This window comes from Chinchilla lanigera, unplaced genomic scaffold (assembly GCF_000276665.1).
Source record: "Chinchilla lanigera isolate Chin_1 unplaced genomic scaffold, ChiLan1.0 scaffold00095, whole genome shotgun sequence".
Lineage (NCBI taxonomy): Eukaryota > Metazoa > Chordata > Mammalia > Rodentia > Chinchillidae > Chinchilla > Chinchilla lanigera.
Window position 1 is genome coordinate 3,788,013 of NW_004955496.1, and position 26,785 is coordinate 3,814,797.

Below are 26,785 nucleotides of genomic sequence, written 5' to 3' on the forward strand. Positions count from 1 at the left end.
AATAGACATTCGCAGGAAAGGAGAAAGAAACCATGCTGTGAGCGCGCAGGCTGCCTGTGCCCGGCTGGACTACCCACTGCACACACTCCTGCTGTAAGCCGGGGTGGGGAGAAGGGTGGGGACCCCTGCATCTCTGGAAAATGGGAAGGCAGGTCTTCTGGCCCCCAGGGCCTAAGGAGACTTCTGCAAAGCTTAGGGCGCACTGAGGGGAAAGGATGTGAGGATGCCGTTGGGCAGAGCAGCTCGGTACCTGTCCCTTGGGGCTTTGTGAGCTGGGCTGTGCATTAGGTGTGCATTATGCAGAGAGTGATGAGATGGAGCAGTGATGGCATGGCAGTAACAAGAGATATATAAAAAGAAACGGAGATGGGTCACGTTCAAAGGGGACGGGGCCGAGAGCTGGCCGGGTGTGTTATGTGCACGTACCGCTGTGCGCAGGAGTGTAAACATCAGTACTGCAAACATGGACCGTCATTGCTGTTAGTAGTAATGTGGCTGTTTGTGCTTTAAGATCATCTAGCGTTATCCACAGCCCGATCAGGGCGATTGACGATGAAATCATGGGTACAGTGCAGCATAATACCTACCACTAACTGTTTAAACGATTGTCGTTTTACTGTGGAAAAATGATGAATTCCACCTCCCGGTTGGGGGTGGGTGGGAGATGATGGCGGAGGTGAAGGAAGCTTCTGTAGTTTTCTGTTTACAGCTCTGCTTAGATTCCCGCTCCTCTGCATGTGTTTGTGCTTTCCAGGTGTGCCTGTCTGCTGAGCTCTCAGCTTCTTGGGTGCAGTAGTCTTTCTCTTAATAGGAGCCAGGCATGTGGCAAGAATCTCCTAATTCATGATTAACTCTGTAGTCTCCATAACTTGGTCTAAATTTCATCACTCCAGATCCAATGTCAAAAGCAATGTTTTATTTATTTACTTGTTTATTTACTTAATTATTTTTGAGATAAGATCTTCCTATGTGGCTCAGACTGGCCTTGAACTCACTATTGTAGCCCAAGCTGGGCTCAGACTAGCAGCAATCTTCCTGCCTCAGTTTCCTGAGTGCTGGGATTATAGGCTGTGCCCTCACACCAGTACAAAAGTGATATTTTAAGAATAAAAATCTAGGCCAGTGTGGTGGTTTAATCCTGTAATCCCAGCACTCAGGAGGCTAAAGCAGGAGGATCCTTGTGAGTTCGAGGCCAGCCTAGGCTACATAGTGAGTTTAAAACCAGCATGAATTACAGAGCAAGACCCTGTCTAAAAAAAACAAACAAACAAACAATCTGGTAATGGTTTTCCCAAAGGAAACACTCCAAGGGCCTCCTGTTACTAAGGGGATAAAATGTAAACTCTTACCATGGCCCCAGCCCTGCATGACAGGGGCCTCCACCTTCTTGTCCTTGCTCATTTGACCGCCTTCCCCCTCGGCCACTTCCTCCCCCCCATGCGGTCTTCGGGGTTCTAACCTCCAGGCCTGCACAGTGCTGCCCCTCCCTTCCTTCCACCCATATTCCTGAGCGCTCGGTGTTCATGTTCTAACTCCCAGAACGAGAGCAGTGTTAAAGGTGACAGAACTCTGGAACTGTTCTTCAAGGTCAGCGGTGGCCACAGGAGCGTGGGGCGCGGCTGCTGACTGGGAGGGGCGGAGTCCTGGGGGGGGGTGAGGGGTGTGGGGTGAGGCCCCGAAGGGAGCCAGGGTGGCAGGCGCATGGCATTTCAAGGAAGAGCCGCCGAGGGCAGCAGCTGGCCTGGGGCTGCAGCAAAGAAGCCCGATGCTGAGCGCAAGATGGCTAAGCCCTGGGTGGCGGTGGATGGGGCCTGAGCCTGCATCTGGATCAGAGCTCTTTACTGCCTCCTAGACCCAGGCTGACCACCCACATTTATGTGCAAACACACATGCTACAGATTGCACATGCACCCACCGGTGCACCGCTCACCTCCTAAAGTGCTTGTCCCCAAGTCACCTTCGTCATGACATCCACCAGAGTTCCTTTAAAACCTTTCATCAGCTGAGTGTGGCGACCCCTGCCTATAATTCCAGCACTGGGGAGGCTGAGGCAGGAGAATCACCTCAAATCAAGGCCAGCCTGGGCCACAGAGTGAGAAGTTGACTCAAGAAAACAAAAGTTTGCCCACACTTCCTGAAATTCCTACTTCCGTGCTTTATTTTTCTCCTTTCCATCATACCTACCAAATTGTAACCTGCTGGATAATTTCGTTAGTTATCATGTTTATTATTTTCTTTTGGCTGAAACCCAGGCTTCCTGAGAGCTGGTATTCATCTGTTCTGTTGATGGATCTGTCCCAGTTGCCAGCTTAGCTCATGGCACTGAGGTGATTAATAAATACTTGGGTTCTGAATGAGTGAATGAATGCAGCATGTGTGTTTGTTCCGGAGGCGCATGCGGATATCAGATCTTGCAGCTCCCCTGTGATTTGTCTGGTAACGGGAAGAAATTTGTTGAGAGCAGTTACCAAGCCAGCTGCTTGGAGGGCATTTAAGCAGCAGAATTCTGGTCAAGGGGAAACCTCTCCACGTAGCTGCAGCTCATTGCTATGCCATGGAGATGTTTCGCTGTCAGATCCTTAATAACTTTTCCCATAGTGCCTTACTCTGAGTTTTAGTTTGTCCGGGGTAGAAATCGTATTATCCATATGTCACAGGTCAGGCAGCATTGTGTCTCTGGATGAATATTTAGACTGTAGGTCTGGATAATATTGAAGGACCAACTCACTTTTGATTCGAGGTTTCTTCAATCTTACTGTGATATTGATGTATCCATTATAAATCTGGTTCTTTGTCCCCACATATGATGTAGTGTCATTTATTAGTTTGAGACAGGTGACTGACTCTCCTAGGGCTGTCGGTTCACTGGTGTGGTCACGGCCCCCGCGCCACAGGTGCTGTGGGGTAATGACAAAGGTCCGAGCGGAGTGCAAAGCTCACCTTAGGTCCTCAGGAGCCTGACTCGGTCAGGGGTAGCGTCGCTGCTGATGAGGGCTGCACAGTGAAGAACTTGGTAGGAGTGAAGGTGGTGTTCAAGCCACTCTCACTTCTTTGGCCTTGGTGACCAGAGTCCTGGTGAATCTGGAAGGGGTTCTCATGACCCCCATGTGTGGACAGCTTTGTACCATTCAGTGATTTTCAAAGAGACTCAAGGGCCAGAGCATGGTAATTCCAAGCATGGTGACTCATATTTCCAGATCGTAAGGTAATCATCTCAAGCTCTGGTTAGGCTCGGTCAATAATGTGCAGATTCAGACTTACTCATTTTCATAGGTGTGTAGTGCTCGGGGTGACACTGTGTGATATGTTTCAGAAATCTTTAAAAAATACAGGTTGCAGTAAAAGACACATTCATTAATCCCTCTCGAAATACTCCCTCTCACTTTAGTGCCTTTAGTCGGCCAGGCTTCTGTATTTAGACATACTCTCTCACTGATGCTAACTTAACATTCATTCAGCATTTACTACTGCAAGTTTTCAGCATGCGTCTGTGCAAAGCAGTCTCTGCTTTTGTGGAGCCTGCCCTGTGTGGGGAAGACAGATCCTTGTCCTCGGTGTGATCAAAACTACGGTAGATGTTTACAAATTTTAAAGAAATTGTCACAGTAGAGGACATTTCCATGGGTCCTCCTCAAAACCCTACCCCTTGTTTTGAGCAGTTATCCCATGGCTCTTGCCACTTTCTGAGGCAGATCTGGGCGTCCTTCTTCATGAGTGTCTTTCATTGCTCTGTCATGGCTGCCTCAGTGTCCTCCGTTGATTCAAAATGTTCTCCTTTCGTAGTCATTTTGACTTTGGGGAGGAACTAGAAGTCACACGGTGTCAGGTCTGGTGAATAAGGTGGATGAGGACACAGTGTCAGGTTTTTACGAGCTGCCTTTCTGTTCAGTGGCACTCGGCAGCAGAATTCACTGTATTTTTTTCTCATACCCCTTAAAGACACTTAAGAAAGGGTACTTTCAGAACTGCTTCGAAAGCGGCAAGGACGATAACTGTGTTCAAAGTGAGGAGGAGGATTTTGAGGGTTAATAATGGCAGTGTGTCTTTTACTGTACCAGTTTTTTAAAAAAAATTTGAACATTGATAATATTTTTGATCAGCCCTTGTCTTTATTTCTCTATTGATAGGTTGTTTGTACTCTTTGTTAATGTCTTTCGTGAGTCCTTGCTAATTTTTTTTCTGTATATATAGGTATAATACCTATTTTACTAAGTATTCCCAAATTGCTTACCAAAAGAAGTTGTAACAATTTACACTCCTACCAGCAATACATGGTTCCAGGTGCCCTAATTCCTGCCTAGTATTTGGAGTTATCACATTTTTAAATAAAATTATTGAAATAGTGTTGCATTTAGGTTTTAAATTGTGTTTCTCTGATCAGTATCTTCTATAAATTTGTCTTTTCTTTGAGTTACTTGTTCATGTCTTCGGCCCATTCTCCTATTAAATTGTAAACGTTGTTTCTGTAATTGTGAAAACAAATATGTAGATGTTGAACTTTTCCTCTTGCTGTACTTTTCTAATTGTTTCTCTGCCTAGTTATACACCTAAACTTCCACAAGAGGGCGTGCTCTCAAAGTTTTAAGTTGATTATGATTTCCTCTCCTGTTGAAGTTACTCTGTATTTTCAAGTTAAATTTGAAATCACTTAGTGCATGTCTCTTATTGTAATAACACTCAAGCCTGTAGATGTAGAGTACTAAATGCAGAGGTAGAAGTAGAAAGAACCAGTCTGATATTTTTGCTGGTACAGAAAATCATGAAGAATTGGCCTTAAAATTAACAATTACATAGCCGAACAACTTGCAGTTATATATGTATTACTTCAACAGTAGGAACTAAATTGATAGATAATTCTGAAAATGGAGCTCTGGAGGGATATGCACACCACACAAACGCACAAGCACACCTACCAAAGCCAAACTGAGTACGAGTTACAGGAAGACAGATTTTGCCTCAGTGTAAGGAAGGATTTTCTTAAACCGAACACCTATCAGCTCGCGGGTTCGTAAGCTTCCTGTTTGCTGGAGTATTCATGCAGACTGTGAGTGAGAGCAGTCCCAGAGGACTCGGGATAGTATGCGTCTAGAGCGTGTCTTATTTGAGCCATTTTTTTTATAGCTGACGGCTGTGAGCTCTGGATGATTTCATCATGGTAGTTTGTGGCTCAGGGGGCGCTAGAACGGTTCTGTTGCTGTGTAGGCCGGCATGAATTTTAGCAGGTCGCATTTTCCTCTCCAGGAGTAGGGGTGCTCTTGGGGGCTCATGAAGGGATCCCTGCACTGGGAAAGAGGAACCTCAGATGGTCTGCCTTTCTGACCTGGGTTGGCTGTTTCTTTATTCCTTGATCCTGCGATGGTGTCCCCAGCATGTGAAGATGACTCTTCCAGCCCTCGTTACCAGGGCCATGCCCCTTACTAACCCGCTGGCCCCAGGTGTGGGCTCTTCCTGGCCCAAGTGGATCCTCGGTAGACAGCGTGCTGTGCAGGTGGATGTCTGGTGAGGGGGAGCAGGAGGAAAACAAAGGGAAAGGAAGACTAGGCAAGGTCTGACTCTCCAGGAGAACACATGCCGGGAGATTGTGAGACTGAGAAAGATAGGACAGCAAAATAAAACTTGCCATTGTTAGCAGAATTTGGATGTCAAAAGTGGTGATTAGCAACCTGGGTTCTAATCCCATCTCTGCGATTTCAAAACTGTGAGCTTGGGCAAGGTTAGCACATTCCTGCCGGCCCAAACACCGGTCCCACGAACGGCTATCTCATGCTGCAGATTGGGCCTCTGATGGGGTGACAGATCTCATCGCTTTTATCAGCCTTTTTACTGTTTTACTTAATAAAAAGTCTGTAAATGCACCTAATCTAGTTAGTTGCTTGAATTTGAAAATTCCCTGCCCAAATATAAATACTAATTAATGCTACTCATTACCAGTTAAAAACATTACAATAATTAGCAAATACATTGATTTCATTAAAATAAAATAAATTTATTTTATTTGTGAATTTCTCTGAAACATTTTATACATAAAAGTGGCTGATTTGTGCAGAGTGCACAAAATATCTTAACGTGTTTAGCTTTTTCTGTGGCCATAGTGGTACCCTGCTTTTCAGATCATTTTTGATACTATTCTCTACATCATTTGTGTGTACTTCTTGCCAATTCTAAATAAGCTTTTATAAAGTGAAGGTTTTTTTCAAGTAATTTGTGCCCGTGACATTTCTTCACAGGTTAGTAGTTTGTCCATAATTAATTCTCTAAATTTTAACACAGAAATCTCACAAGTGCTCCATTGCTGGTATATAGAACATGCATTTACAGCCTCTGTCTTACAGTTTTTTATACAATTTGAATGTTTTCCTTAAGGAACTGTAACATGATACCCTCTGAGCTGCTAAATCAATGTCTTTCTTTGCATTATGGTAATCCAAGACCCCCTGAGAAGCTGTGCATCCCGCCTGATGGGGCAGACATGCGTGGACCACCGGTGCTTCAAGCCGGGGGAGTAGTCGGATTCAAACCCGGGGCACCTGGCAATAGGACATGTGAATTATGGCCTCTTTGTGAACGTGTTCAACCATGTTCTCTGTGTTTTTTGTCTTGTGAGTCTTTACTGTGGAGTCCTCATAGAGTGTGTATAATGTGTGTGCACCTCTCAGAAAGTGTCTCTCCTCTGTAACCAGTGTGCAAGGTTAACAATTATGGTAACTCCTATCTTTTATTAGTGGCTTCATTATTTGAGGTAGTAAAAGCTCATTGAACCTGATTTTTTTTTAAAAAAATTGCATGAGTTCATTCCTAGGTACCCTATATAATTAGGGCTAGAAGGAAAATGTTGGAGTTTGTCTAAGGTTTAACTGTAAATAAGTCTCTATTTTTAGTTACTGTATAAAATCAGAGAAACTAAACTTGGGTAATCCAGAATGCAAGGTAATAGTGATCAACTGAATCTTGAGATAATGCAGTTTTTGCCTCTGTTACCGTGTAAATTCACGGCAGATAGCTTTAGGAAATGCGTGTAGCTCCTTTCAGGATCACGTAGTTATGAAGCTTCTGGAATGGGGTAGCAGCAGTAGCATGCATGCCACACTGGGCTGCTTGTGTCACTGAAAGCTCTGACAGGTTCACCATCACTGGCCTAGGGGACGTTTAAACTTGATTCCAGACTTAGATTATGCTGTTCCTTTATGAAAATACAGCATGCATTTCTCAGCCAACGGGGATAATCTTGCTAAGAAACTGAGGAGTTGACATCTTTGCATGTCTTAGTCAAGGTCTTGAGATTTGATGGCAAAGATAGTTTTTTTTTTTTTTTTTTAATGGACTGAAACAAGCAAAACATGTTCTATGGTGTACAATGTCCTGTGGCCTAGTTTAGGAAGGAAAAGCTTGTGTCTGCTCATAGATGCCCTTTAGAGGACAGGACTCTTACTTACAAACACGGAAAGCTTGGCCCCGAGCTGTCCCATGTCAGAGGAAGCCGCGAGTGACAGCAGCCACAGGCGAGGCTGGGGTGGAAACTCAGACACCAGGACAGGGACGGCGCAGCACCTACACCGAGACCTGCGAGTGGGCACGTGTAGACACTGAGGAGCCAGAAGACAAGTCTGTCTGGAAACACCTCCCGCTTTGGGATAGGATGACGGAGACGCACTGGGACAGGAGGGAAGAAACCCTCTGGGGTGCTGGACGTCCTGGCGGTGGGCCTCACGTCTGGCTGACTTCTGAGAATTTTCCCTGGGATTCTCGCCGTCTATAAAACTTGGTGATCGTGTGGAAAGATTAAGCTGTACTCCAGTGCCTATTAACCTACATTTCTGACTCTTTCTTTCTCTTATTTTTTTTAGACTTGGGAAGATCCTCATCATAGAGATAAGAACACAGGCTGCTGCGGAGATAATGATCCCATTGATGTTTGTGAAATAGGCTCAAAGGTTTGTTTTATAGACAGCGTGGGTTTGGCTTTATTCATGCCATGAACTTCCATCTTCGCCTCAAGTTCTTTTCAAGGTTGGAGACTGTATTCCTCTGCTGCTTGGTCTCTTTTATTATTACCTCCCTCTCTCAAGCTGGGTTTGCTAACCCACAGCAAATGCCAGTAAGGCCACCGCCCGATTTCATAGAGCACCGCCCGCCCGTTCATGCACACATCGTCCATCCGTGCTGCATCCACACTGCAAAAACACAGTCGAGAAGTCCACAAGATCCTCAAATATTTGCACAGTGATCCTTCTCAGGAAGTTTGCAGTCCCTGTGCTAGCTTCTTGGCCATTTTCCAGACTGAAAGTTCACTACTGATGGAAGCCAGCTGGTATTTTGTTCTGTTTTGTACCTGCTTCTGGGCTGTCCTGTCCTGCCGGCAACAGCAAAGCCCGCCGGCTCACGCACCTTTGCTCCTGCTCAGCTCTGCGTGTCCTTGGCCCGTCTTCTGTTTTCTGCTGCACTACACTGACTGCCAGTGTTTCTTGTTCTCTGTGGACATCCAGCCCTCCTCCTGCATGCCCACTCCCAGCAGTGTCTGCTCCTCCATCCCGAGGCACACACCTGCACTCGAGGCCGCCCTGCCCCTGTGCACTGCATCCTGCACTTCCTGCCTTTCAGTGATCTGTTTTCTCAGCCTTTCTTTCCTGTGTTAACCAGGGGTCGTTAAAGCTGATAGCAAACTTCCAGTGTGCTGTTCCTTTATAAAAATACACCATGTGTTTCGTAGCTGACAGTGGATCATCTTGCCAGTAAGCGGAGGAGTGGACATATTTGTGTGTTTCTGTGAAGATCTTGAGATTTGACCCCACGCGTCCTGTTTGCCCTGTCATCTCCAACCCCCTGCAGGAGCTTCCCTGTTGGCCACTGCCATGCCATGGGACGGCTCTCACTGAGGCCTCCCATCACTTCCCCTCTGCCGAACCAACCAGCCTGCTTTGTGGGCTTCGCCTTGCGTTGCTTCAGCCCCGTGGGCTGGCGGCTGCCTCTTCCCCTTGATTCCACACCTGTTCTTCACCCACCGTGGGTTCTGTCATAACATCTTGCATTCTCGCTGTTGGTCCCTTTGCCAGCATCTGTCTTCTGCCCGTCCCTCGGGTGCTGGCTGGAGGCTGTGCCCTTCTCTACTTGCTGTTGTCCTTCTGCGGGAACTGTGTGGCGACTCTGTCCCTCAGAGTCCTGGCTTTGTGCTCAAATTGATGCCTGTAGCGTACGTCCTCACCTCTGCCTGTGTGTACTCTTGGTTGTCCTTGGGCTTCTCAAACTCATCGTGTCCAAAACCATACTCGTTCTTTCCTCTAATTTACCTTTGAATATTTTCAGTCTCATGGACGACATCTCCTTGTTGTCCATCTCCAGATTCTGGAGCGGAAACCCAGGCGTCACCCTTGGTCACCCTTGGCCTCTCTTTGTGTTAATCGTGCAGTTTTGATCCTTGTCCCGAAGAGCTTTGGCGTCTCTGTCCACCCTTGCTGCTGCTGGCTTTGTCGCGTACCCCGTGACTGCTCCCTGGGATGCTCCCGGCCCCGCCCGGGTTCCTTGTGAGTCCCGCTTTCCTGCCGTCTTTATTCCACAGCCCCCTGCCTCACTTTAGTGCGGGTCTATAAACCCTGCCCGCCTCTCTCTGCCTCCGTGGCCGCCTCTTGGTTTGCGTACCCTCAAGCCGCACGCTGATCTTTTAGTTCCCCTAATGTATCACCCGCTCACATCCAGTTCTCCAGCCACGCTGTGCCCTCTGCGAGAATGGGCCGTTCTCTCCGTGCACTTCTTTCCTGACTGCTTATTTTCACATTTCACTAAAATCCGCTTCCTCTGGGAAGTCCTCCGTAACCCTCAAGGCTGCAGTGACTGCTGTTTGCCATGAGCTCCGCGCACTCCCAGTGAGCTGGCAGTGCGCTTGGTGGGGACCCCTTGTCCTGGTCTGTCACTGAGGACGGCGCAGGTCCTAGCATGGAGGGAGCCTCCTGTCTTAAGAGTGCCCCCTGGGGTCATTCATGGCTGTGTTGTTCCAGTGCAGGTGCCGGCTTTTAGCTTTGGAAACTCACGCTCGCGCCTTAAACTAGCATTTGCCCTATTTTCTTGCTTCCTCTTTTGTCTTTTTGATCTTTGTTTTGGAGGGGGGCAGGTATGGGAATGAAACTCAGGACCTCACATTCACTGGGCAGGCACTGGGCCACTGACCTAAATCCCTGGCTCCTGTCTTTTTCATCTTTTCCTCATTCCCCTTGTTCCTCTTCTTCTTTTTCCCCTGGTTTTTCTTTCCTTTGCTTCTTCTCTCCTGTTCTTCCATTCTCTTCTCTTCCCTTCCGTCGCTGCAGTCCTCCTTGCCTGCCTCTTCTCTTTTTCCCTGCCTGTCACCACTTTCCCGCAGGGAGACGTCTCATTGCTCACGGATTTCTGGTTTTGTTACAATTCCTGCACCTCACTGGCAGACTATGTCCAGATTGTAGGCTTTCTTTCACACTTGTGCTCACTTGAGAAACTTGTTTTTTTAATGTTTCTGCCCAGGAGGAGAAGCGTGTGTGTGAAGTGAATAGGTCAGGACGAAGCAGTGTACACTCTTACAGTAGGCCCCTCCTGTACCCCGGACCCCACACTAGTTGTTTTTTTTTTTCTTTACTTTAAAGAGAATAAAAAATTTTAAAAAACATTAGGGACAATACAGAATTTCAAAATAAGATGATAGGAAATCAACAATGGTTGTTACATTGCATTTGTTATCTTCAAAGTAGTTGTTCAGATTACCAGATACAGGCGTACAAAATTGATCGAAAAAATTAAGCATTAACTGTCCCTCTCAATAAGCCAACAGAAACTAGTAGTACAATTATCTTAGCTATCTTGTGTGTGTATGTGTATACATACATTTTCCTTTCCTTCTTTCTTTTCTCCTTTCCTTCATCCCAGTTGTTCTTTTCTTTTGAGCAGTTTCTTTCCCTTTCACAATATCTCTTGTACCTTTAGAATTTTATTTACTCTCTCAGTCTTTTTTTTTTTTTTTTGTGGTAATGGGGATCAAACTTAGGACCTTGAGCTTGCCAGGCAGGCGCTTGTGCCACTGAGCTATATCCCTAGCCCTCTCTCTCAGTCTTTTACACTAAGGAAACTACAACATTTACACATGCAGGTGTTATTTATTTCACTTATGATTATAGTCTCTAGTTGCACCCATTTACCTATAAAAGCCTCAAGTTTATCTTTATTTATACTTGAGTAATACTCCATTGTGTAAAACTACTACATCTTTTTTATCCATTCCTCAGTTGATGGGCATTTGGGTTGTTCCCAAAATCTAGCTATTACAAATTGCGCTGCTATAAGCATGGGTGCACATGTATCTCTGTGGTATGATGTTTTCAGTTCTTCCTGAAAAATACCCAGAAGGGGAATAGCTGGGTCAAAAGGGACCTCTAATCCTAGTTTTTTGAGGAATCTCCAGACTGGTCTCCACAGTGGTTGCACCAGTCTATTCTCCCACCAACAGTGGAAAAGAGTCCTTTTTCCCACAGCCCCTCCAGTGTTTGTTATTGACTGACTTTTTGATGATAGCCGTTCTTTCTGGGGTGAAATGGTATCTCAGTGTTTTAATTTGCATTTCTTGTATGACCAATGATGTTGAACATTTTTTCATGTACTTATTTGCCGCATGTATTTCTTCATCTGAGAAGTGTGCATTCATCTCAGATGCCCATTTTGGGATTGGGTCTTTGAATTTTGGGGGCGCAATTTTTTTTGATTCTTTATACCTTCTAGATAGAAGACCTTTGTCTGAGGGACAGTTGGCTAAAATTTTTTGCCAATTCCTGAGTTTTCTTGAAATCTTGAAGACATAGGGGTAGGCACAGAGTTCATGAACAAAAACCAGACTGCATGAGAAATACTTCGAAGAATCAACAACCGGGATCCCATCTTACTGAAAAGTTTTTGCACATATAAAAGAAATCACCGAGAAGGTAAAAAGAAAACCCACCCCAGTTTTTTTCCGATGTCTTGTTTCATAATAAGAAGGATCACTAAATTAAATAACCATTGATGGGAAGAGTACATTTTAGAAAGCTCTTGGGGCATAACCCCTGCACCACTGAGTTCACCATTAGTGCTGATTATTAAGTCTGTTTATACCTTATGCAAGTGCAGGGCTACTTCAGTTCGTGAATGCTTTTGTTTGTGATCAATTTGGTCCGCAAATAGAAGTGTTTGGCAGAATATTTCTTTTGTCTTCAAACTGTATAATGAACATGACCACTGCCATCTTTCCCACACAAACACAGATGTGGCCATCTTTTCCTGAACCGTGGAACTACTAATTAAATTTGTGAACCAAGGTACCACAGAATTAATTTTGAGGGAAAAGATTAAACAGAAGTGTCTAACGTTCACCTGTGTCAAAATGTGTCAGGGAATATTAATGTGTCAGGGAACATTCCAATTAATGAGGCTTAATTGGAGGAAACCTGACACAAATATATGAACCTGATAAATTGTTTCAACTTAATAACTGGATTTATTGCTGACAAAGAAGCATCTCCGGAAACCAATTTGGATTTTTAAACAAACATGTCAAAGTCACTAAATGTGGAGAATAAAATGAAAGATTTTCAATCAAAGTAGTTCTTAGTATGATATAATTACTATTAAAAACATAATTTTACATTTTACATAGAAATCCAGGTACATAGTTGGCATATAGTACATAGTTACCCAAATATATTGACTAGTTATTTTGTGTAGCTGTAGTATTAATGTAAATGATGAAATGAGTATACTTCAAAATATTGTGAGGTGAAGGAGAAATGAGCTATCTACCAAAAGCAGGGAAGATACTCTCAAACGGTAAAATTACTGAAGTCAAACAAAATACAAAATGAATTCCAAGGCATCGCAGTTGCTTGTGTGTTCTAGAACTTAGAAAATTCAAATTATACTAATGGAATTCAAGCACAAACCTTCTCACACAGTCCTGATATCCCAGGAAGTTACACTGTGTTTATCTTTCTGTGTTTTTCTCATCATTGGGTAAATACATGACTATTTTGAGTTTATTGGGTGTTTTTTTTTTCCCATCAATTTCCTGTTATTCAGTTGGTACAGATAAAGACATTTTCTTGTGGGTTTCATGGGGAGGATTTCCAAAATGGCACCCCAAGATGTGTGCCCGCGTCTCCGGAGCCTGTGTGTATGGCGAGCTATCGCTCCTGGCTCCCTTAGCGTTTGCTCTAAGGCAGGGTGGTTATCCTGGGTTGTCCAAGTGGACCAGGGCAATTATATGAGCCCTTAAAAATGAAGAGTATCCTCTGGCTGGTGGCAAAAGAGGAATGAGAAGCCTAACACACTGCTGCTGGTGTGGAGGGAGAGATGGCCCAGGAGAGGAAAGTAGAGGACACATGGCCACACAGCCAACCCTGTTGGGCATCTGGCAAATAAACAGAGACCTGGAGCCATGCTGCGCCTGCGCTTCTGACCCACAGAAGCAGAGAGCTAACGTAGGCTGGGAAGGTTGCGGCTGAGGGAGGAGTCCACGTATCAGCCCGAGGGGGAACTCAGTATCCACAGAAGGCCTCTTTGACTCTCGACTCTCGTTCATGGACCTGTTACTTCCTTGACGCTTTATTTCAACTTCATGGGATATAAGTGAGACAATCTCCATTTTACTGTTGAGAAACTAAAATAGGGTGTGGAGTAATTTGCCCTCAGGTCAGCTCTTAGAGTGGCAGAGGAAGAACTCAAGTCAGTGGGCTTCTGACTTAAAAACCTCATCTTCTGATGTGTCTCCAGAATGGCTAGAAAAGTGGGTGCTCACCTTGGTGTAGTTCCACCTAAAACCTCCGAGACACTTATGCTGTTGTCTCAGAAGCTCAACTCACTTGTCACACAGGACGAGCTCTCTGAGCCTGCAGAGTCAGACTCCTCTTGGCGCTATGCGCTCCCCTTCCTTTGGGAGGGTAGATTGAGAATAGAGCTGCGAAAGTCACTTTCTTCATACAGGCAGTGCAGTGTTTTTTTTCAGCTAGGGAGACCTGGGGCAGTGTTGACTAGGTAAGAAAGCAGAGTTCATGCCGGGCATGGTGGCGCACGCCTGCAATCTCAGCACTTGGGAGGCTGAGGCAGGAGGATCACTGCAAGTTTGAGGCCAGCCTGAACTATGTAGTGAGACCCTGTCTCAAAAAGACAAGAGAAAAAAAAAAAAAGAAGGCAGTCGCAGGTAGAGAATAAGCTTGCTGAAGCCGTGCCGTCTTCTTGAGTGCCCGGCGGTGGACAGAGGCTGGGAGGCTTTTGACACTGCGTTGTTGACAGCAAAGGCGAGAAACAGAGCCCTGCAGCTGGGAGATGGCGCGAACCCCAGGTGCAGTCATTTAACACTGTGCGTTTCTCCAGGGTTATGTGTTAATCGCCTCGCGCCTGACAAGTCCCACCGTGAGGCAGCCTGTGTCACTTGTTAAACTGATTTAGGTGGAGGTGTGGCGGTTTTGTCAGAATTTTACTACTTATTCCTAAGCCTCATTTTGGTCTATCTCAGCAAACCACAGCAGGTTTCGGTTTAGTTGAGTTTTCCTTTCCAGTTTTTAAATGTGTTAGAGAAAAGCCTTGTTTGTTCAAAATAAAAAACTACCTTTGCTTATGAGCTCAGAGGGACGGCTCGTCGATTGCAGCTTGCTAGCCTGTGGGACTCACTTCCTGCCTGCCTTATGATCCAGACCATAGAGCTTATCTGTTCTTCTGTTGTTTGGAAGTTCACAATAGATTAAATTTTGCAAAGAAAAAAAAAAAAACTTAAATTTTTTTTGTTTGTATTGAGATAGGGATCTCACTGTGTAGCCCAGGCTGGCCTTGAACTCACGGTAATCCTCCTGCCTCAGCCTCCCCACCGGTGGGATTATAGGCATGCGCCACCTCACCCAGCTGGAATGTACTTTTTAAAGGCAGTACATAGGCCCTAGGAATTCCGAAGGCAGCCCAGCCTGGCGGAGAGTCCCCAAAACCTTTCTGCTGGCAGCTGGTGAGGACACGACAGGAAGGACACAGGCGGTGGTCAGTGCATCCAGCTTGGAGACCGCAGACGGTCACTGTCAGTTCCGAATGTCACTCGTTGTGCTGTCTCACAGATATGGCTGTAGTCCTAACCGCTGAGGCCATAAGGAGAGCAGTCAAGCAGATGATCAAAGAGGCTGCTTGAGGCTCAGCAGAGCAAGTCTCCAGACCCCACAGCACCTTGTACCACCTTCAGACAGGAATGTGACATCACAGAGGGGGAAGCACAGTCCATGACCTGCGAGAGGCAGGCAGGAAGACAGATTCTTTCTCTGTTAAGGTGCAGAAAAGCTGAGACTTGGGGTTTCCTGGAAGCTGCTAAAAACTGTGGTTACCATGCCCTCTGATGGAATGAGGTCCCTGTAGGAAGTAATATATGAAATGTCACTTAGAGATCTGATTCCTCGCTTTCATTCTTTAAGATGTAATCAAAGGCCAAGTCCCCCTCCCACACATTTTTATCTCCCTAGAACTGTAAGGGGGGAATGAATGATTTCCGTTAGGGACCCAGAACGTTAGTGTTGGTGCTAATAGAAAGAGCCGGTCTATAAACTATTCTGTGGGATCCTCAGTGTACAATGCTTCTTTTAGCCTTCCCCGCCACCCTATGGAGCGGGCAGTTTTATTATCTCTGTTTTACATAGGGTCAGGTACCAGGGATGCTAATCCTGAAGCTTGTGGCTGTAGAATTGGATTGGACCCCAGACACCCGGCTCGGCAGCCAGTGTTCCCGCCTCTGTTCTGTTCCGCCTCCAGTCCTTGTGAAAGTCCCTGTGTACCTTTCTATCCATGCTGTCCACAGCCTTGAAATCCCCAGGTCAGGACCACATTATAGCAAGTGTTAGTACCTGAGGTGATAGAGTTCTGCATTTTAAGGTCTGCTTTTAAGGTACACTCAATTAGATGAAACATCATTATTTAAATGAATAACAAATATTTCTGCAGAAAGTTTGTACTCCTTTGCGTTAAGAGGCACTTGTATTTTCTTTCATCGGCATACTTTCGCAAATTATCATCTGGTCAAATCGTAGTTTTATGTGGAAAAAGTATGGACTTGTTGATTGCAACAGCAGGATGCCCTTGAAGTAGGTTTGGGAAACCTTGGAGCATTCGCCTAAGGGCAGTGCAGTTGGTGGAGAGGGGCTTAAGGGGCAGCCGCTGTTCTGTTGAAGGTTCACTTCTGACCGTACAATAAAAGTAAGAGCAATTTCCGTCGTTCCAGGTCATTGACGACTGAATTTGCAATTGATTTAGAATTCACATAGCTTTAAATCTACCATTTTAAGGTGTTCATTAAATTCAGTGTGGGCCACACACTCACGGTTGCACAGTGGCCACTGCTGTTCTGTTCTCTCAGTAGCCCCTGGCAACCACTAATCCACCATCTCCGTAGACTTCCCTACGTGGGACGTTTCCTATACATGAAAGCATAGAAGGTGGAGCCTTCTGTATCCAGCTTCTTGGACGTAGCGCACTGTGCAGGTTCATCCATGTTACAGCTTCTGTCACGAACCCTCCTGACCCAACACACACTTAGCTATGGTTATGACTCCTGCTGCTACCAGTGTTCCTTTACAAGCTCGTGTTTGGGCATCTTGTTTCATGTCTTTCTCCTAGAATTGGTGGGTCATGCGTGTGGTAATTCCAGCTTTCGCCTATGGAGGAACCGATAAGCTCTTTTTTATAGCATTTTATGGTCCTACCCACAGTGCGGCAGGGTTGCAGTTTCTCCCATCCGCTGAGGTTTTTGTTGTTTGTTTTTAATAATGGTCATGCTAGTGGCGTAAAATTATATTGCAGTTAATTTTTAACTCAAATAAGTTTATATGTCACATTTCACCTAAAACAAATGTGGGTGTTTTATCTAGAAAAACAACCAATGTATTTTTTAAAGCTGTAGCTGAGCATGTGATATCCCCAGCTTTGCTGAGCTATGGAAGTGTACATACGCATGACCTGACATCAGCATGCCTGTTACCAGGTGCGGCCACTCTCTGCCCCTAGGTGGGGCTGCTCACCCTTTCCCCCAACCTTGCAAGGAGCAGAGCTTTGGTTCCCTGCAGGTGTGGACTCCGGGTCTGTGCTCCAAGCTCTGTGATCTCAGTGTCCTCTTTTCTGAAATGCGGATGTCGTCATCTTGTGGACACTGAGAAAGGTGGAATACGGGGGCCGTGGCCAGGGCCCCCCCCCACTGAGTGTGGTAAAGACTCTTTTTTTTCTCTTTTGCTCCTTTTATTCTTCCTCTTGCATCTTCCCCTGTGCATATGACCCACTGTAACCTCATCCAGATCTCCTGTATCCATAGGGTTGTGACAGTTTTCTGATTACTTTGATCCTTGTGTCCTTTGATTGTATTAGTCTCTGTCAGAGATGCCCCTGACTCTGCTGCCTGGAGCAGGGCCACTGCCTTGGAGCTGAGAGTGGTGTTTGTAATGTCACAGTGTTGATCATGCCTCTGAACTTACACGTGCTGTGTCTTCCAGTGTGTGAGCCTGGCCTCAAGTGTATAAGTCTCTCAAACAAGACTGTAGACCTTTGAAAACGGGAATTTTTTTTTTATATACTAATTGCTTATGATACAGTGCTCAGTACATACTAGAGGCTGAACTTTTGTGGACCTGGTTAATATAATTGTGTCTGTTCCCCACAAGTGAGATTTCAGTTAGTTTGTACAATCACATTCATCTGCTGTGTAAACTAAGTATAGCTTCACACAGATTTATTTTAAGATCTTAGGATCATTTTGCAAATGTTGTGAAAGAGTTTATTCTAAGTCTAATAGATACCTTAAATATATATATGTATGTATATATATACATATATATTTCATTGTTGAATATGAACATCAAAATGCGATAGGTTTAAACTATCTACTTTCATGTTGCCATATTTTTAAAATACATGAATTATGTTTTTACTTAGAGAAAGTGATTTTATTTTGATTTTTTAAAAAATCATTTTGTTTGAGCTGGGCATGGTAGCGCACACCTATAATCCCAGCACTCAGGAGGCTGAGGCAGGAGGATGGTTGTGCGTTCGAGGACAGCTTGGGCTACAAAGTGAGCTCAAGGTTACTGCATAGCGATACCCTGTCTCAAAAAGACAAAACAAAACAAAACAAAACAAAACAAAAAAACACATTTTGTTTTATTTATTTGTCTTTGAGACAGCATCTCACTGTGCTGTCCAGGGTAGTCGAAGACCATTGGGGTTAAATGATCCTCCCTCTTCTGCCTCCTGAGAAACTCGGACTACAAATGTGCCTCACCATACCTGGCTTTATTTTGATTTTTAAATTAAAAATTTATCATTAGTAAAATGACATTTCTTAACTTTTCAATTTGAGCATGCATCATCATGTGAAAGTTTATAGGTCTGCATTAAGGGATAAGTTATTCTTAGCAAAACTTCTGGTTCTTCCAGGATAGCTGAGCGTGACAAGAGGAGTTTTGCTGTGAGGATGTGGGCCAGCTTCGCGACTGCTTTCCTCGTTTCTCTTACTGGGCCCTGCATTTGTCTTTGATTCTCACTCATCTGTAAATGTTCTCGGTCACAGAGCAGTGGGACGCAGCCTCACTTGAATGTGCTGTGTAACGTCTGCGATTCCTGGGGTATTTCGGTCAGGAGAGTGAAGTCAGATGTTAGTTGGGTTTCTCACTTCTTTGGATAGAACAGAAAAAGGAATCCTCTGCATAGATGGAGAGCTGGCAGCCAGCAAGATTCCCCGCCAAGAAGAGAAAGCGAGATCCAGAGAGGGTTGGGGTCAGGTGTTCATTTAAACCTCCAGGTCCCAATAGGTGTGACCCTAGGCATCTGTTTATACCACTAACAGCTGTTTTGGGTTTTCCTTCAGTGAATTGCTTGTCATGATTTGTTCCCATTTCCAGCTGTGTTTTTCATGATTTTCTTTATTTCTAACAGCTCTTCATATATAAGAAATAGCCCTTTGGTTGTGACTAAGTTGCTTCCATTTACTTCTTTAACATTGAATAAAATGTGCTTATAGTTAGTGACTTTGGACAGATGTCAGACCCACATCATTTCCATGTGTTCCAGTCAGAATACAGACCATTTCTGTCACCTGGGGCAGGGAGGTCCTCTCTTGCCCCTTTGGAAATCTCTCTGACCATAGGTCTTTTGAACTGGTGGCCTTTTTCTTTAAGAATTTTGAAGACTTCATTTTTTTGTTGTACATTGCTTTTTAAAGAGAAATAAGCCAGGCATGGTGGTGCATGCCTATAATCCCAGCACTCAGAGGCTGAGGCAGGAGGATCTTTACAAGTTTGAGTCCAGCCTGGGCTAGAAAGTGAGCTCAAGGACAGCCTAAACTGCATAGCAAGACCCTGTCTCAAAAAGGCAAAAAAAAAAAAAAAAAGAGAGAGAAATCAGATACCATTCTTATTTTTGTACTCTTATTTGTACTCTTTACCCCATCTATCTGCTTTTAGTTATTTTATGTATTAGGTTTTCAGGAATTTGATTATGATGTGCATAAGATTAGTTTCTTTGTGTGTTCATTTGATTTATTTTATGCTTTCCCAATCAGTAGATTTATATTTTTCACAAAATTTGGGAAACTTTTAGACATTATTTCTTCAAATATTTTCCGCTTCCTCTTCTCCTTGCTGGGATTCCAGCCGTACGTAAAGGAGAAGGCTTGCTGTGCCACCAGTCGCTGGGACTATTGATTTGTCCTTGTGCTTCACTTTGAATCGTTCTTGTTACTGTGCCTTCAAGTCCGCTAAAGTTCTCCTTTACTGTGTCTGTTTGGTTGTTAAATCCATCCAGAGGATTTTCCATTTCAGATCATGTATTTTTCAGCTCTGAAGTTGCCATTTGGCTCTTTCTTATTTTCCATTTCTCTCCTCCATATTTTTACATTTTTCTTTACATCCTCAAGCATATTGACAGAAGCTGTTCTGAAGTTCCTATTTGTTAGTCCTACCACGAGCCAGTTCTGGGTTTGTTGCTGTTGAATGATCTGCTTCCCTGGGGGCTGATGTTTTCCTGTTTCTTGAAAGAATTGGTGCTGTTGTGACTGATGTTGAATAGATTTTCCTTGCTTTATAGAATATTTTTTGGTAGGTGGCTACTTATGGATTATCATGTTTCTGGGGATTTTAAGAAAAAAAGCCTTTTTAGGGCAGGGGTGGAGGAACCTTTCCCTGAGGCTGGTCTGCTCTGCCCCCAGGGATGCCATTCCCAGGGCCATCTTGCCTGTGAGGTTCCCTAGGTGCCTGAGCTCCTCTTCCAGCTCCTGAGTTTCTCCGAGCTTGGTCACTACTTCATTAGTGTCACCAAAGAGCCCCAGGGAGACTGCTGGAGCTCATTCTCATCTCCAGTACTGCAAATTCTAGCTGCCTTATCCTCCCTGCATTTGTTTGCTAGTTTGTTTTTACTGGCAGTACTGTTTTCCTAAAAACATGGAGTTGCACACATTGTTCTTTAGAACATAAAACTAAAAGTGCACTCAGCATTTCTAAGAAAACACAAAACTAAAATTGCACTCAGCATTTCTACAAAAACAAGTTCTGCCTCTCTGTTGCATATAATACCATGATATAAACAATATGGATTACATGTTGGTAAAATGAGCGTAAGTTACGTATAATACCGTGATATAAACAATATTGATTATATGTTGGTAAGATGAGCCTGGAAAAAAAATGAAACTGACAGCTCATGGAACTTGTTTCCCCTCCAAGATAGGCAGTATCAGGCCTTCCAGGGAGGAAGTGTCTCTGCCCTGATCCTAGTTCCTTGGCTCCTGCTAATTCTGTTTTGAGACCCTAGCTCTCACGGGGTCCCCATCCTGTGTTCAGCCCAGAAAGTGTGGCTCTGCCTAGCTGGCCGCTGGGCCTCTCTCAGCTCCTGTCTTCACTCTGGGACCCAATCCTGCATGCCTGTCATTTAATGTTTGCAAAGAGGGATTTCATGCATCTTTTCCACTTTTCTAAAAGGACAAGATATTTTCTTTTAATCACTAGTCCCATGTTGGTTGAAGTAAATGTTTTGAGATTCTAAAAGGGATGTTTCAAGGCAGATTTTATGACTATGTATTTTTACATTCTATTTCATTATTGAAACTATTAATTTTGACCCATGGTGCTTTCCCTCTTTCATATGGATTTAAGACATGGCCAACTCTCCAAAACCCCACCACAGTGATGTCTTTTCTCGTTAAAGGTTCTTTCTCGCGGAGAGGTTGTCCCGGTGAAGATCCTTGGTGTCTTGGCACTCATTGATCAAGGTGAAACAGATTGGAAATTGATTGCTATCAATGCAAACGATCCCGAAGCCGACAAGTTTCACGGTAGGTCTGCAGCTGTCCAGCACACCGCTGGGCTTCTCAGAACTGAGAAGCAGCTCATTTATGTACTTGGGAGTTAAATTCATGTTTGCAGTTTATTCTCTTCCCATGGACTATGAAGGGCAACCCAGTGTGTTTTGGCCAGGGTCAGGCATTGCTAGGAGCAGTGAGACACAGGGAAGATGTAGACGGGAAAGTTTTTCAAAGTCAGAAGTACATTCAGTGGGTTCCCTTTCTTCCCTGTCCCTCTCCTCCTTCCATCTCAGGCTCTCTCTTCTATGTTTCCTTCCTCCTTAGGTTTTTGAGTAGTGGCTTCTATTCGGTAAGCAACATACTTACAACTCCATTCCCCGCCCCGCCCCCCCGCCGCTTTTTTATTTTAAAGAGAAAAAAGCAATAACAAAACAACAACAATGAAGACAGAAACAAAACAGCACAAAAAAGAAAATTGACTTAAGTTGCTACTTTGTTCTTCGGGTTTTTAAGTTTTTGTTTGCTTTTCTTGTTTGTTTTTCTGAGACAAGGTCTTGCTCTAGTTTAGGCTGGGCTTGAATTCTCTTTCTATTCCAGGCTGGCCTTGAATTCTCCTACATCCTCCTCCCAGGTACTGGTATAAAAAGGCTGTGCCACCATAGCCTGTAGCCCAAGTTGCTACTTTGAAAGACAGAGAATTTAACTTCGTAAACGTTTCTCAGCTAGTTACCATATTTCCTCTTGGATTACCCCAATAATTCTTTAGTATTGTACTTCATCTGTATTACTTCATTGCCTTTAAACAGTGACTTTGACTGCCCAATACACAGTCTAGGACGTGGAGCTTGCTGAATTTTCTCCTCTGCCCCTGGTGACCCAGCCCTCACAGCGGCACTCCATGCTCTGCAGCGTCAGCACGAATGTGCTTGTTGCTGGGATTCATCCCAGCACTGTGAGGGAAAAAATAATGTTTAAGTTGTGCTCTTTTATTATGTTTTATGTCTTGATTGAATCTGAAAGCAGAAAAGCTAAATAGCAGTTACTGTATTATTATGCAAATACAGTATTATTCTCATAGATTATCGAACTATGTATTAAGTGATCAGTTTTGGACAGACTGTTCTCTTAGTCTGCTGTAGAACTACTCTTTTTTTTTTTCTCTTCCTTCGTCCCTCTCCCTTTTTCTTTCCCTTTCCTCCTTCCCCCTTTCTTTCCTCTTCTACTCTCTCTTGCTCTATCTCTATCTCCATCTCATCTATCTCTATGTCTATGTCTATGTCTCTATCTCTATCCCCATCTCTGTTTCTATCTCCATCTATGTCTATGTCTTGATCTCAATTTCCATCTCTGTCTTCATCTTCATCTTTGTGTCTCTGTCTCTGTCTCCATCTCCATCTATGTCTCTATCCCTATCTCTATCTCTATCTCTGTCTCTATCTCTGTCTCTGTCATTTCTCTCTCTTCCAGTGCTGTGGATTGAACTCAGGGCCTTCTTAATCAGCTATATCCCCAACCCTTTTTTAATTTTTATTTTCAGACAAGCTCTCATTAAAACACTAAGTTGCCCAGGCTAAGCTTAAGCTTGTGATCCTCCTGCCTCAGCCTCCTGGGGTCATGGGATTGCAGGTATGCACCACCATGCTCAGCTTATTTCTACTCTTTCTTAGATTCTGTCCTCTCCTTTTCCTTCCCTTTTTTCACTGCTGGCTGATTCATAGGTTCCAAACTTTTTACAGAACATTGCACAGGAGTTTAATCCTCTGAGGCCGCACACATCTGAAATGTCTTTCTTTTGTGAGGGGGATGGTCAGCTTTTTCTTAAATAACTTTCAAATAGCTAATGCAGTAAGTCATATAAATTACTATACTTAAATCAAAATTTCTATCACAATGAAGAAGTACTGATCTTGTGACAGTTTGAACAGGTTTAATCTGCCCATACTTCTTGGCATTTTTAGTAGATAAAGATTAAAAACAGGGAAGAACAGCTATCTGGAAGTTTTAAAAATTCTTGAGTTTTCTGTGAGGTGTATAATATAGTAGTTCAGAGAATTTTTGTTTTCCATCTTATTACTACTTAGAGATTTAAAAATGAAGTGCATCCTCCTAGTTGCCACTACCTGAAGAAAAGGATGCTGCCATGTAATATGATCGTGTAAAGTTTGCCTTTCAAAGGAAATAAAGGGTCTATTTTGTTTTATGGACGATTTTGCGTGTGTGTGTGTGTGTGTGTGTGTGTGTGTGTGTGTGTAGATTCTTTTCTCTCTATTGAGGTCGACACATTTAGGTTGTGGTTCTTCTAAGAAGTTTTGGGGTTGTTTTCTTTGTGACGAAGCAACTTCTTAGATTCTAGCACGCAGCCTGGCATGCAGCCTCCGGTGACGTCGTGTCTGTTTGAACATGTACAGTTTTTAGTGTGACAGGGCTGCATCAGGGAGCACACTTTTATAAACTTCCATTGGCCCGCGATTGCAGTACACACAGAGAGCGTTATCTTGGGGAGTTGGCTGGTGTATGTCACACACCTTCGCTGTTTTTTGCTCCCCCTTCCCTCCCCTCCCTCTGCACTCCTTCCAGCTCTCGGTCCCCTTCCTGTTTGCAAAAACTTTGTGTCCATTTTTTCACTCAGTGCTTTCTTTCCATTACCTTTCCCTCTCCTTTTCCCTTCCCTCCATCTCCTTTCCACTCCCATTTGAGAAAGACCCCCCTGCTTCCTATTATCTATCTTTGATTTTACTCTGTATATATTTTTTAAAACTCTTTGTTCCTGGCTGTATTTCTGCTGTTTTAACATTACTATTTTAAATCTTCAAGTTTCACTTTCTGAAGCAGCAGTAGCCACTATGCAAATCTTTAGAAACTCTAAATAATATTTGAGAACAAATTCTTTGGTAGGAAAGGGGTCCCTGGTAGGAAACGGGTCCCGGGGGCTCATTAATACTTGGGGAGCACGAAGGCCAGTGATGCACTGCGGTTAGTTCCAGGCTCACAGCTCTTAAGTAGCATAAAGGCCTGAAATAGTTCAGCTGACCCCAGGGCACCTGGCTTGTACTAGTGAGTACCTCAGCCAGGAGAGATAACAACACCTGGCTTTAAAATAACAAAGTCCAGAGGTCTCTAAGAAGACTAAGGTGTTGGGGCTTGAGTCCTGCTGCTCTTGGTTAAATTATACCACCTCACAGAATGTGGTGCTTTGAGTGCTGGGCTTTGAGCCCACGGAACACCCCATGAGGCCTGGAACTTCTACCCAGCATGAGGAGGGTAGTCAACAGAATTTACCCCTAGAAGCAATTTGAACTTGCAGAGTGAGGAAGATTTCTTTTGTTGAGTCTTTAAATAAATGTAAACTGTTTTCTGTTATCCTGTAGTTGCCCGCACAATGACTATACAGTTTTTTAAAATACAAGATTAAAAATGAAATTTGAGCCAGTGTGATGGCGCACACCTGTAATCCCAGCACTTGGGAGGCCAAGGCAGGAGGATTGTTGAGAGTTGAAGGCCAGCCTCGGCTACATATATGAGTTTAAGAAGACTAGCCTGATCTGCATAGCAAGACCCTGACTCAGAAAGACAAACAAAACAGAAAAAAAAAAGAAATCTAAAATCAGAATAATTATGTTGATGTAGGTGTATTCTAGATGAACCAGTTATACAAGTAATAGAGGAATTTTTAAAAATAAACAGTAGAGATGTTTTCAAAAGCCGTTATCACATTTTCCCAAAAATTTTCAGAGTTTTTATATGTTTCATGTATGTAGAATTTCAACATACATTTGGGGGGCCTCTAACATCCAATAAAACTACAGAATTTCTTTTGCTGTCTTTCAGAGCAGGAATAAATGTGTTTGGCTTAAATTTTCATTTACTCCGTCAATACTTATAGTGTCCCTGTGATTATTTTTTTAAATAAGTTAATTCATATGATATTTGATTTTCTTCTTCTTGGAACGTAATTTATTCTGTCATTTGTAAACAAAGGGGAAAAAAGAGAAAATGGCACAGTAATCTTAGGGGAAACACTGCTGTTAGGCCTGCTAGTCAGAAGGAACACTTGAGTTTGTTTCCTGGCCTGGGACAGGAGTTGACATCCTGTGGTTGTCCCTGGCCCTGGCATTTGTACAGCACGCTGCGTGCCCGGGAACTGGGCCCCAGGCTTCCTTTGGAGCCATGTGTTTGGTCTTTCTTCATCTTCAGTTGAGATGTGCTGCTTGTTCCCATCTTTTTCAGATAAGGAAACTGAGGCAGTGTGGGAGGAAGGCTGGGAACTTTCTAAAGTAACACACCAGTGACTCATGTCTTCATTTCCATTCCCCTGTCCCCTCCTGAAAAAATACTGGGGTAGTTGGCTGTGTTCCTTGCTTTCCGGGAGTGCTATTTTCTCTTTAATAACTTAGGCGTCTGTGAGATAATGATAATTGGAGGTTTGGTGAAATGTAGCCCCTTTGATCTTTTTCCTTTTGATGTCATTAATAGTGTACCTTAAGAGGCATGGGGGTGGGAATGTAGGGATTGGGAACAGTGAGGCAGGTGAGGTACAGGGATGAATTGAGTTAAATGCACTATAATTAAGGACTCAATTACTGGGAGTCTGTTGCCTCTTTTTGAACCTTGACCTCTTAGAATTTTTTAGGTTAGTCATATCCCTAATGATACGGTGAAGGGTGGAGGAGGCGAAGGTTCTAAAATCCTCCCCATATACTCTGGTTTCTCTTCAGATCACATAAGTCTTTCTCCTTTTAAAATCCTCCCCTGTAAAGACTTGTTTGTTATCTGACCTTAGAGAATCACATAACCTCCCAGAGCCTTACTTCCTTCTCCAAAATGGTGGACTTCATCCTGAGGAAACGATGCCTGGGGTTTCCTCATCTCTGAGGTCTTGTTCTAGAAAACACTTATACTCCATTACTTTTAGCTTGTCTTCTTGTATAAGTAGAAAGACCAACATTATCTTCAGAGTTAGTACTAAAGGGGACACAATTTGTTACTACTATTAGCACACACTAGTTGTACAAAGGAGTGGAATTCACTGTGAAATGCCCGCGGAAACAAAGTTCAAGTTCAAGGATCTTGAGGTGGATGTCTTGGAGACATTCCTCCGCTTTAAAATACTTTAGGGAAGCTGTGAAGTGATGCAGCCACAAGTTCCTTGGAGGTCTGTCAGACCAAGGCCTGTACCTTTAGCCACTTCGTTACATGTTCTGCATCAAAATTAGATTAGTTTAGTGCCAGTTTGACTTGGTAAGAGCGGAATTTGTGGAAAGGAGAAGGGTTAAGGAAAGTACAGGAACAATGAGTGTGCTTTCATAGCCCCTTACATTAAGCCCAGATACGCAGAACATTCTGGAAGACACCGACATCTTTAGGGAATCCCAGCCATTAAGAAAACTAATTCTCTCAGCCTTAACGGTACTGCAAAAACTACAGTGAATGTTTTGGGGTGAAACAGTTGTTTCTTGTGAATATTTGTGAGGAGACATTAAAAACTTACGTTGTTGC

General features: G+C 43.9%; 1 protein-coding gene across 1 annotated transcript in view; it reads left to right on the forward strand.

Annotated features, from left to right (window-relative positions):
• Ppa2 (pyrophosphatase (inorganic) 2) overlaps nt 1-26,785 on the forward strand; it is a gene marked incomplete at its 5' end in the record, with an annotated part of 66,275 nt that overhangs the window by 22,975 nt on the left and 16,515 nt on the right. The window contains 2 exons of the mRNA XM_005406284.1: nt 7,845-7,931; nt 21,193-21,319. Of these exons, the coding sequence (XP_005406341.1) occupies nt 7,845-7,931; nt 21,193-21,319 (214 nt within the window). The remainder of the gene's footprint in view (nt 1-7,844; nt 7,932-21,192; nt 21,320-26,785) is intronic.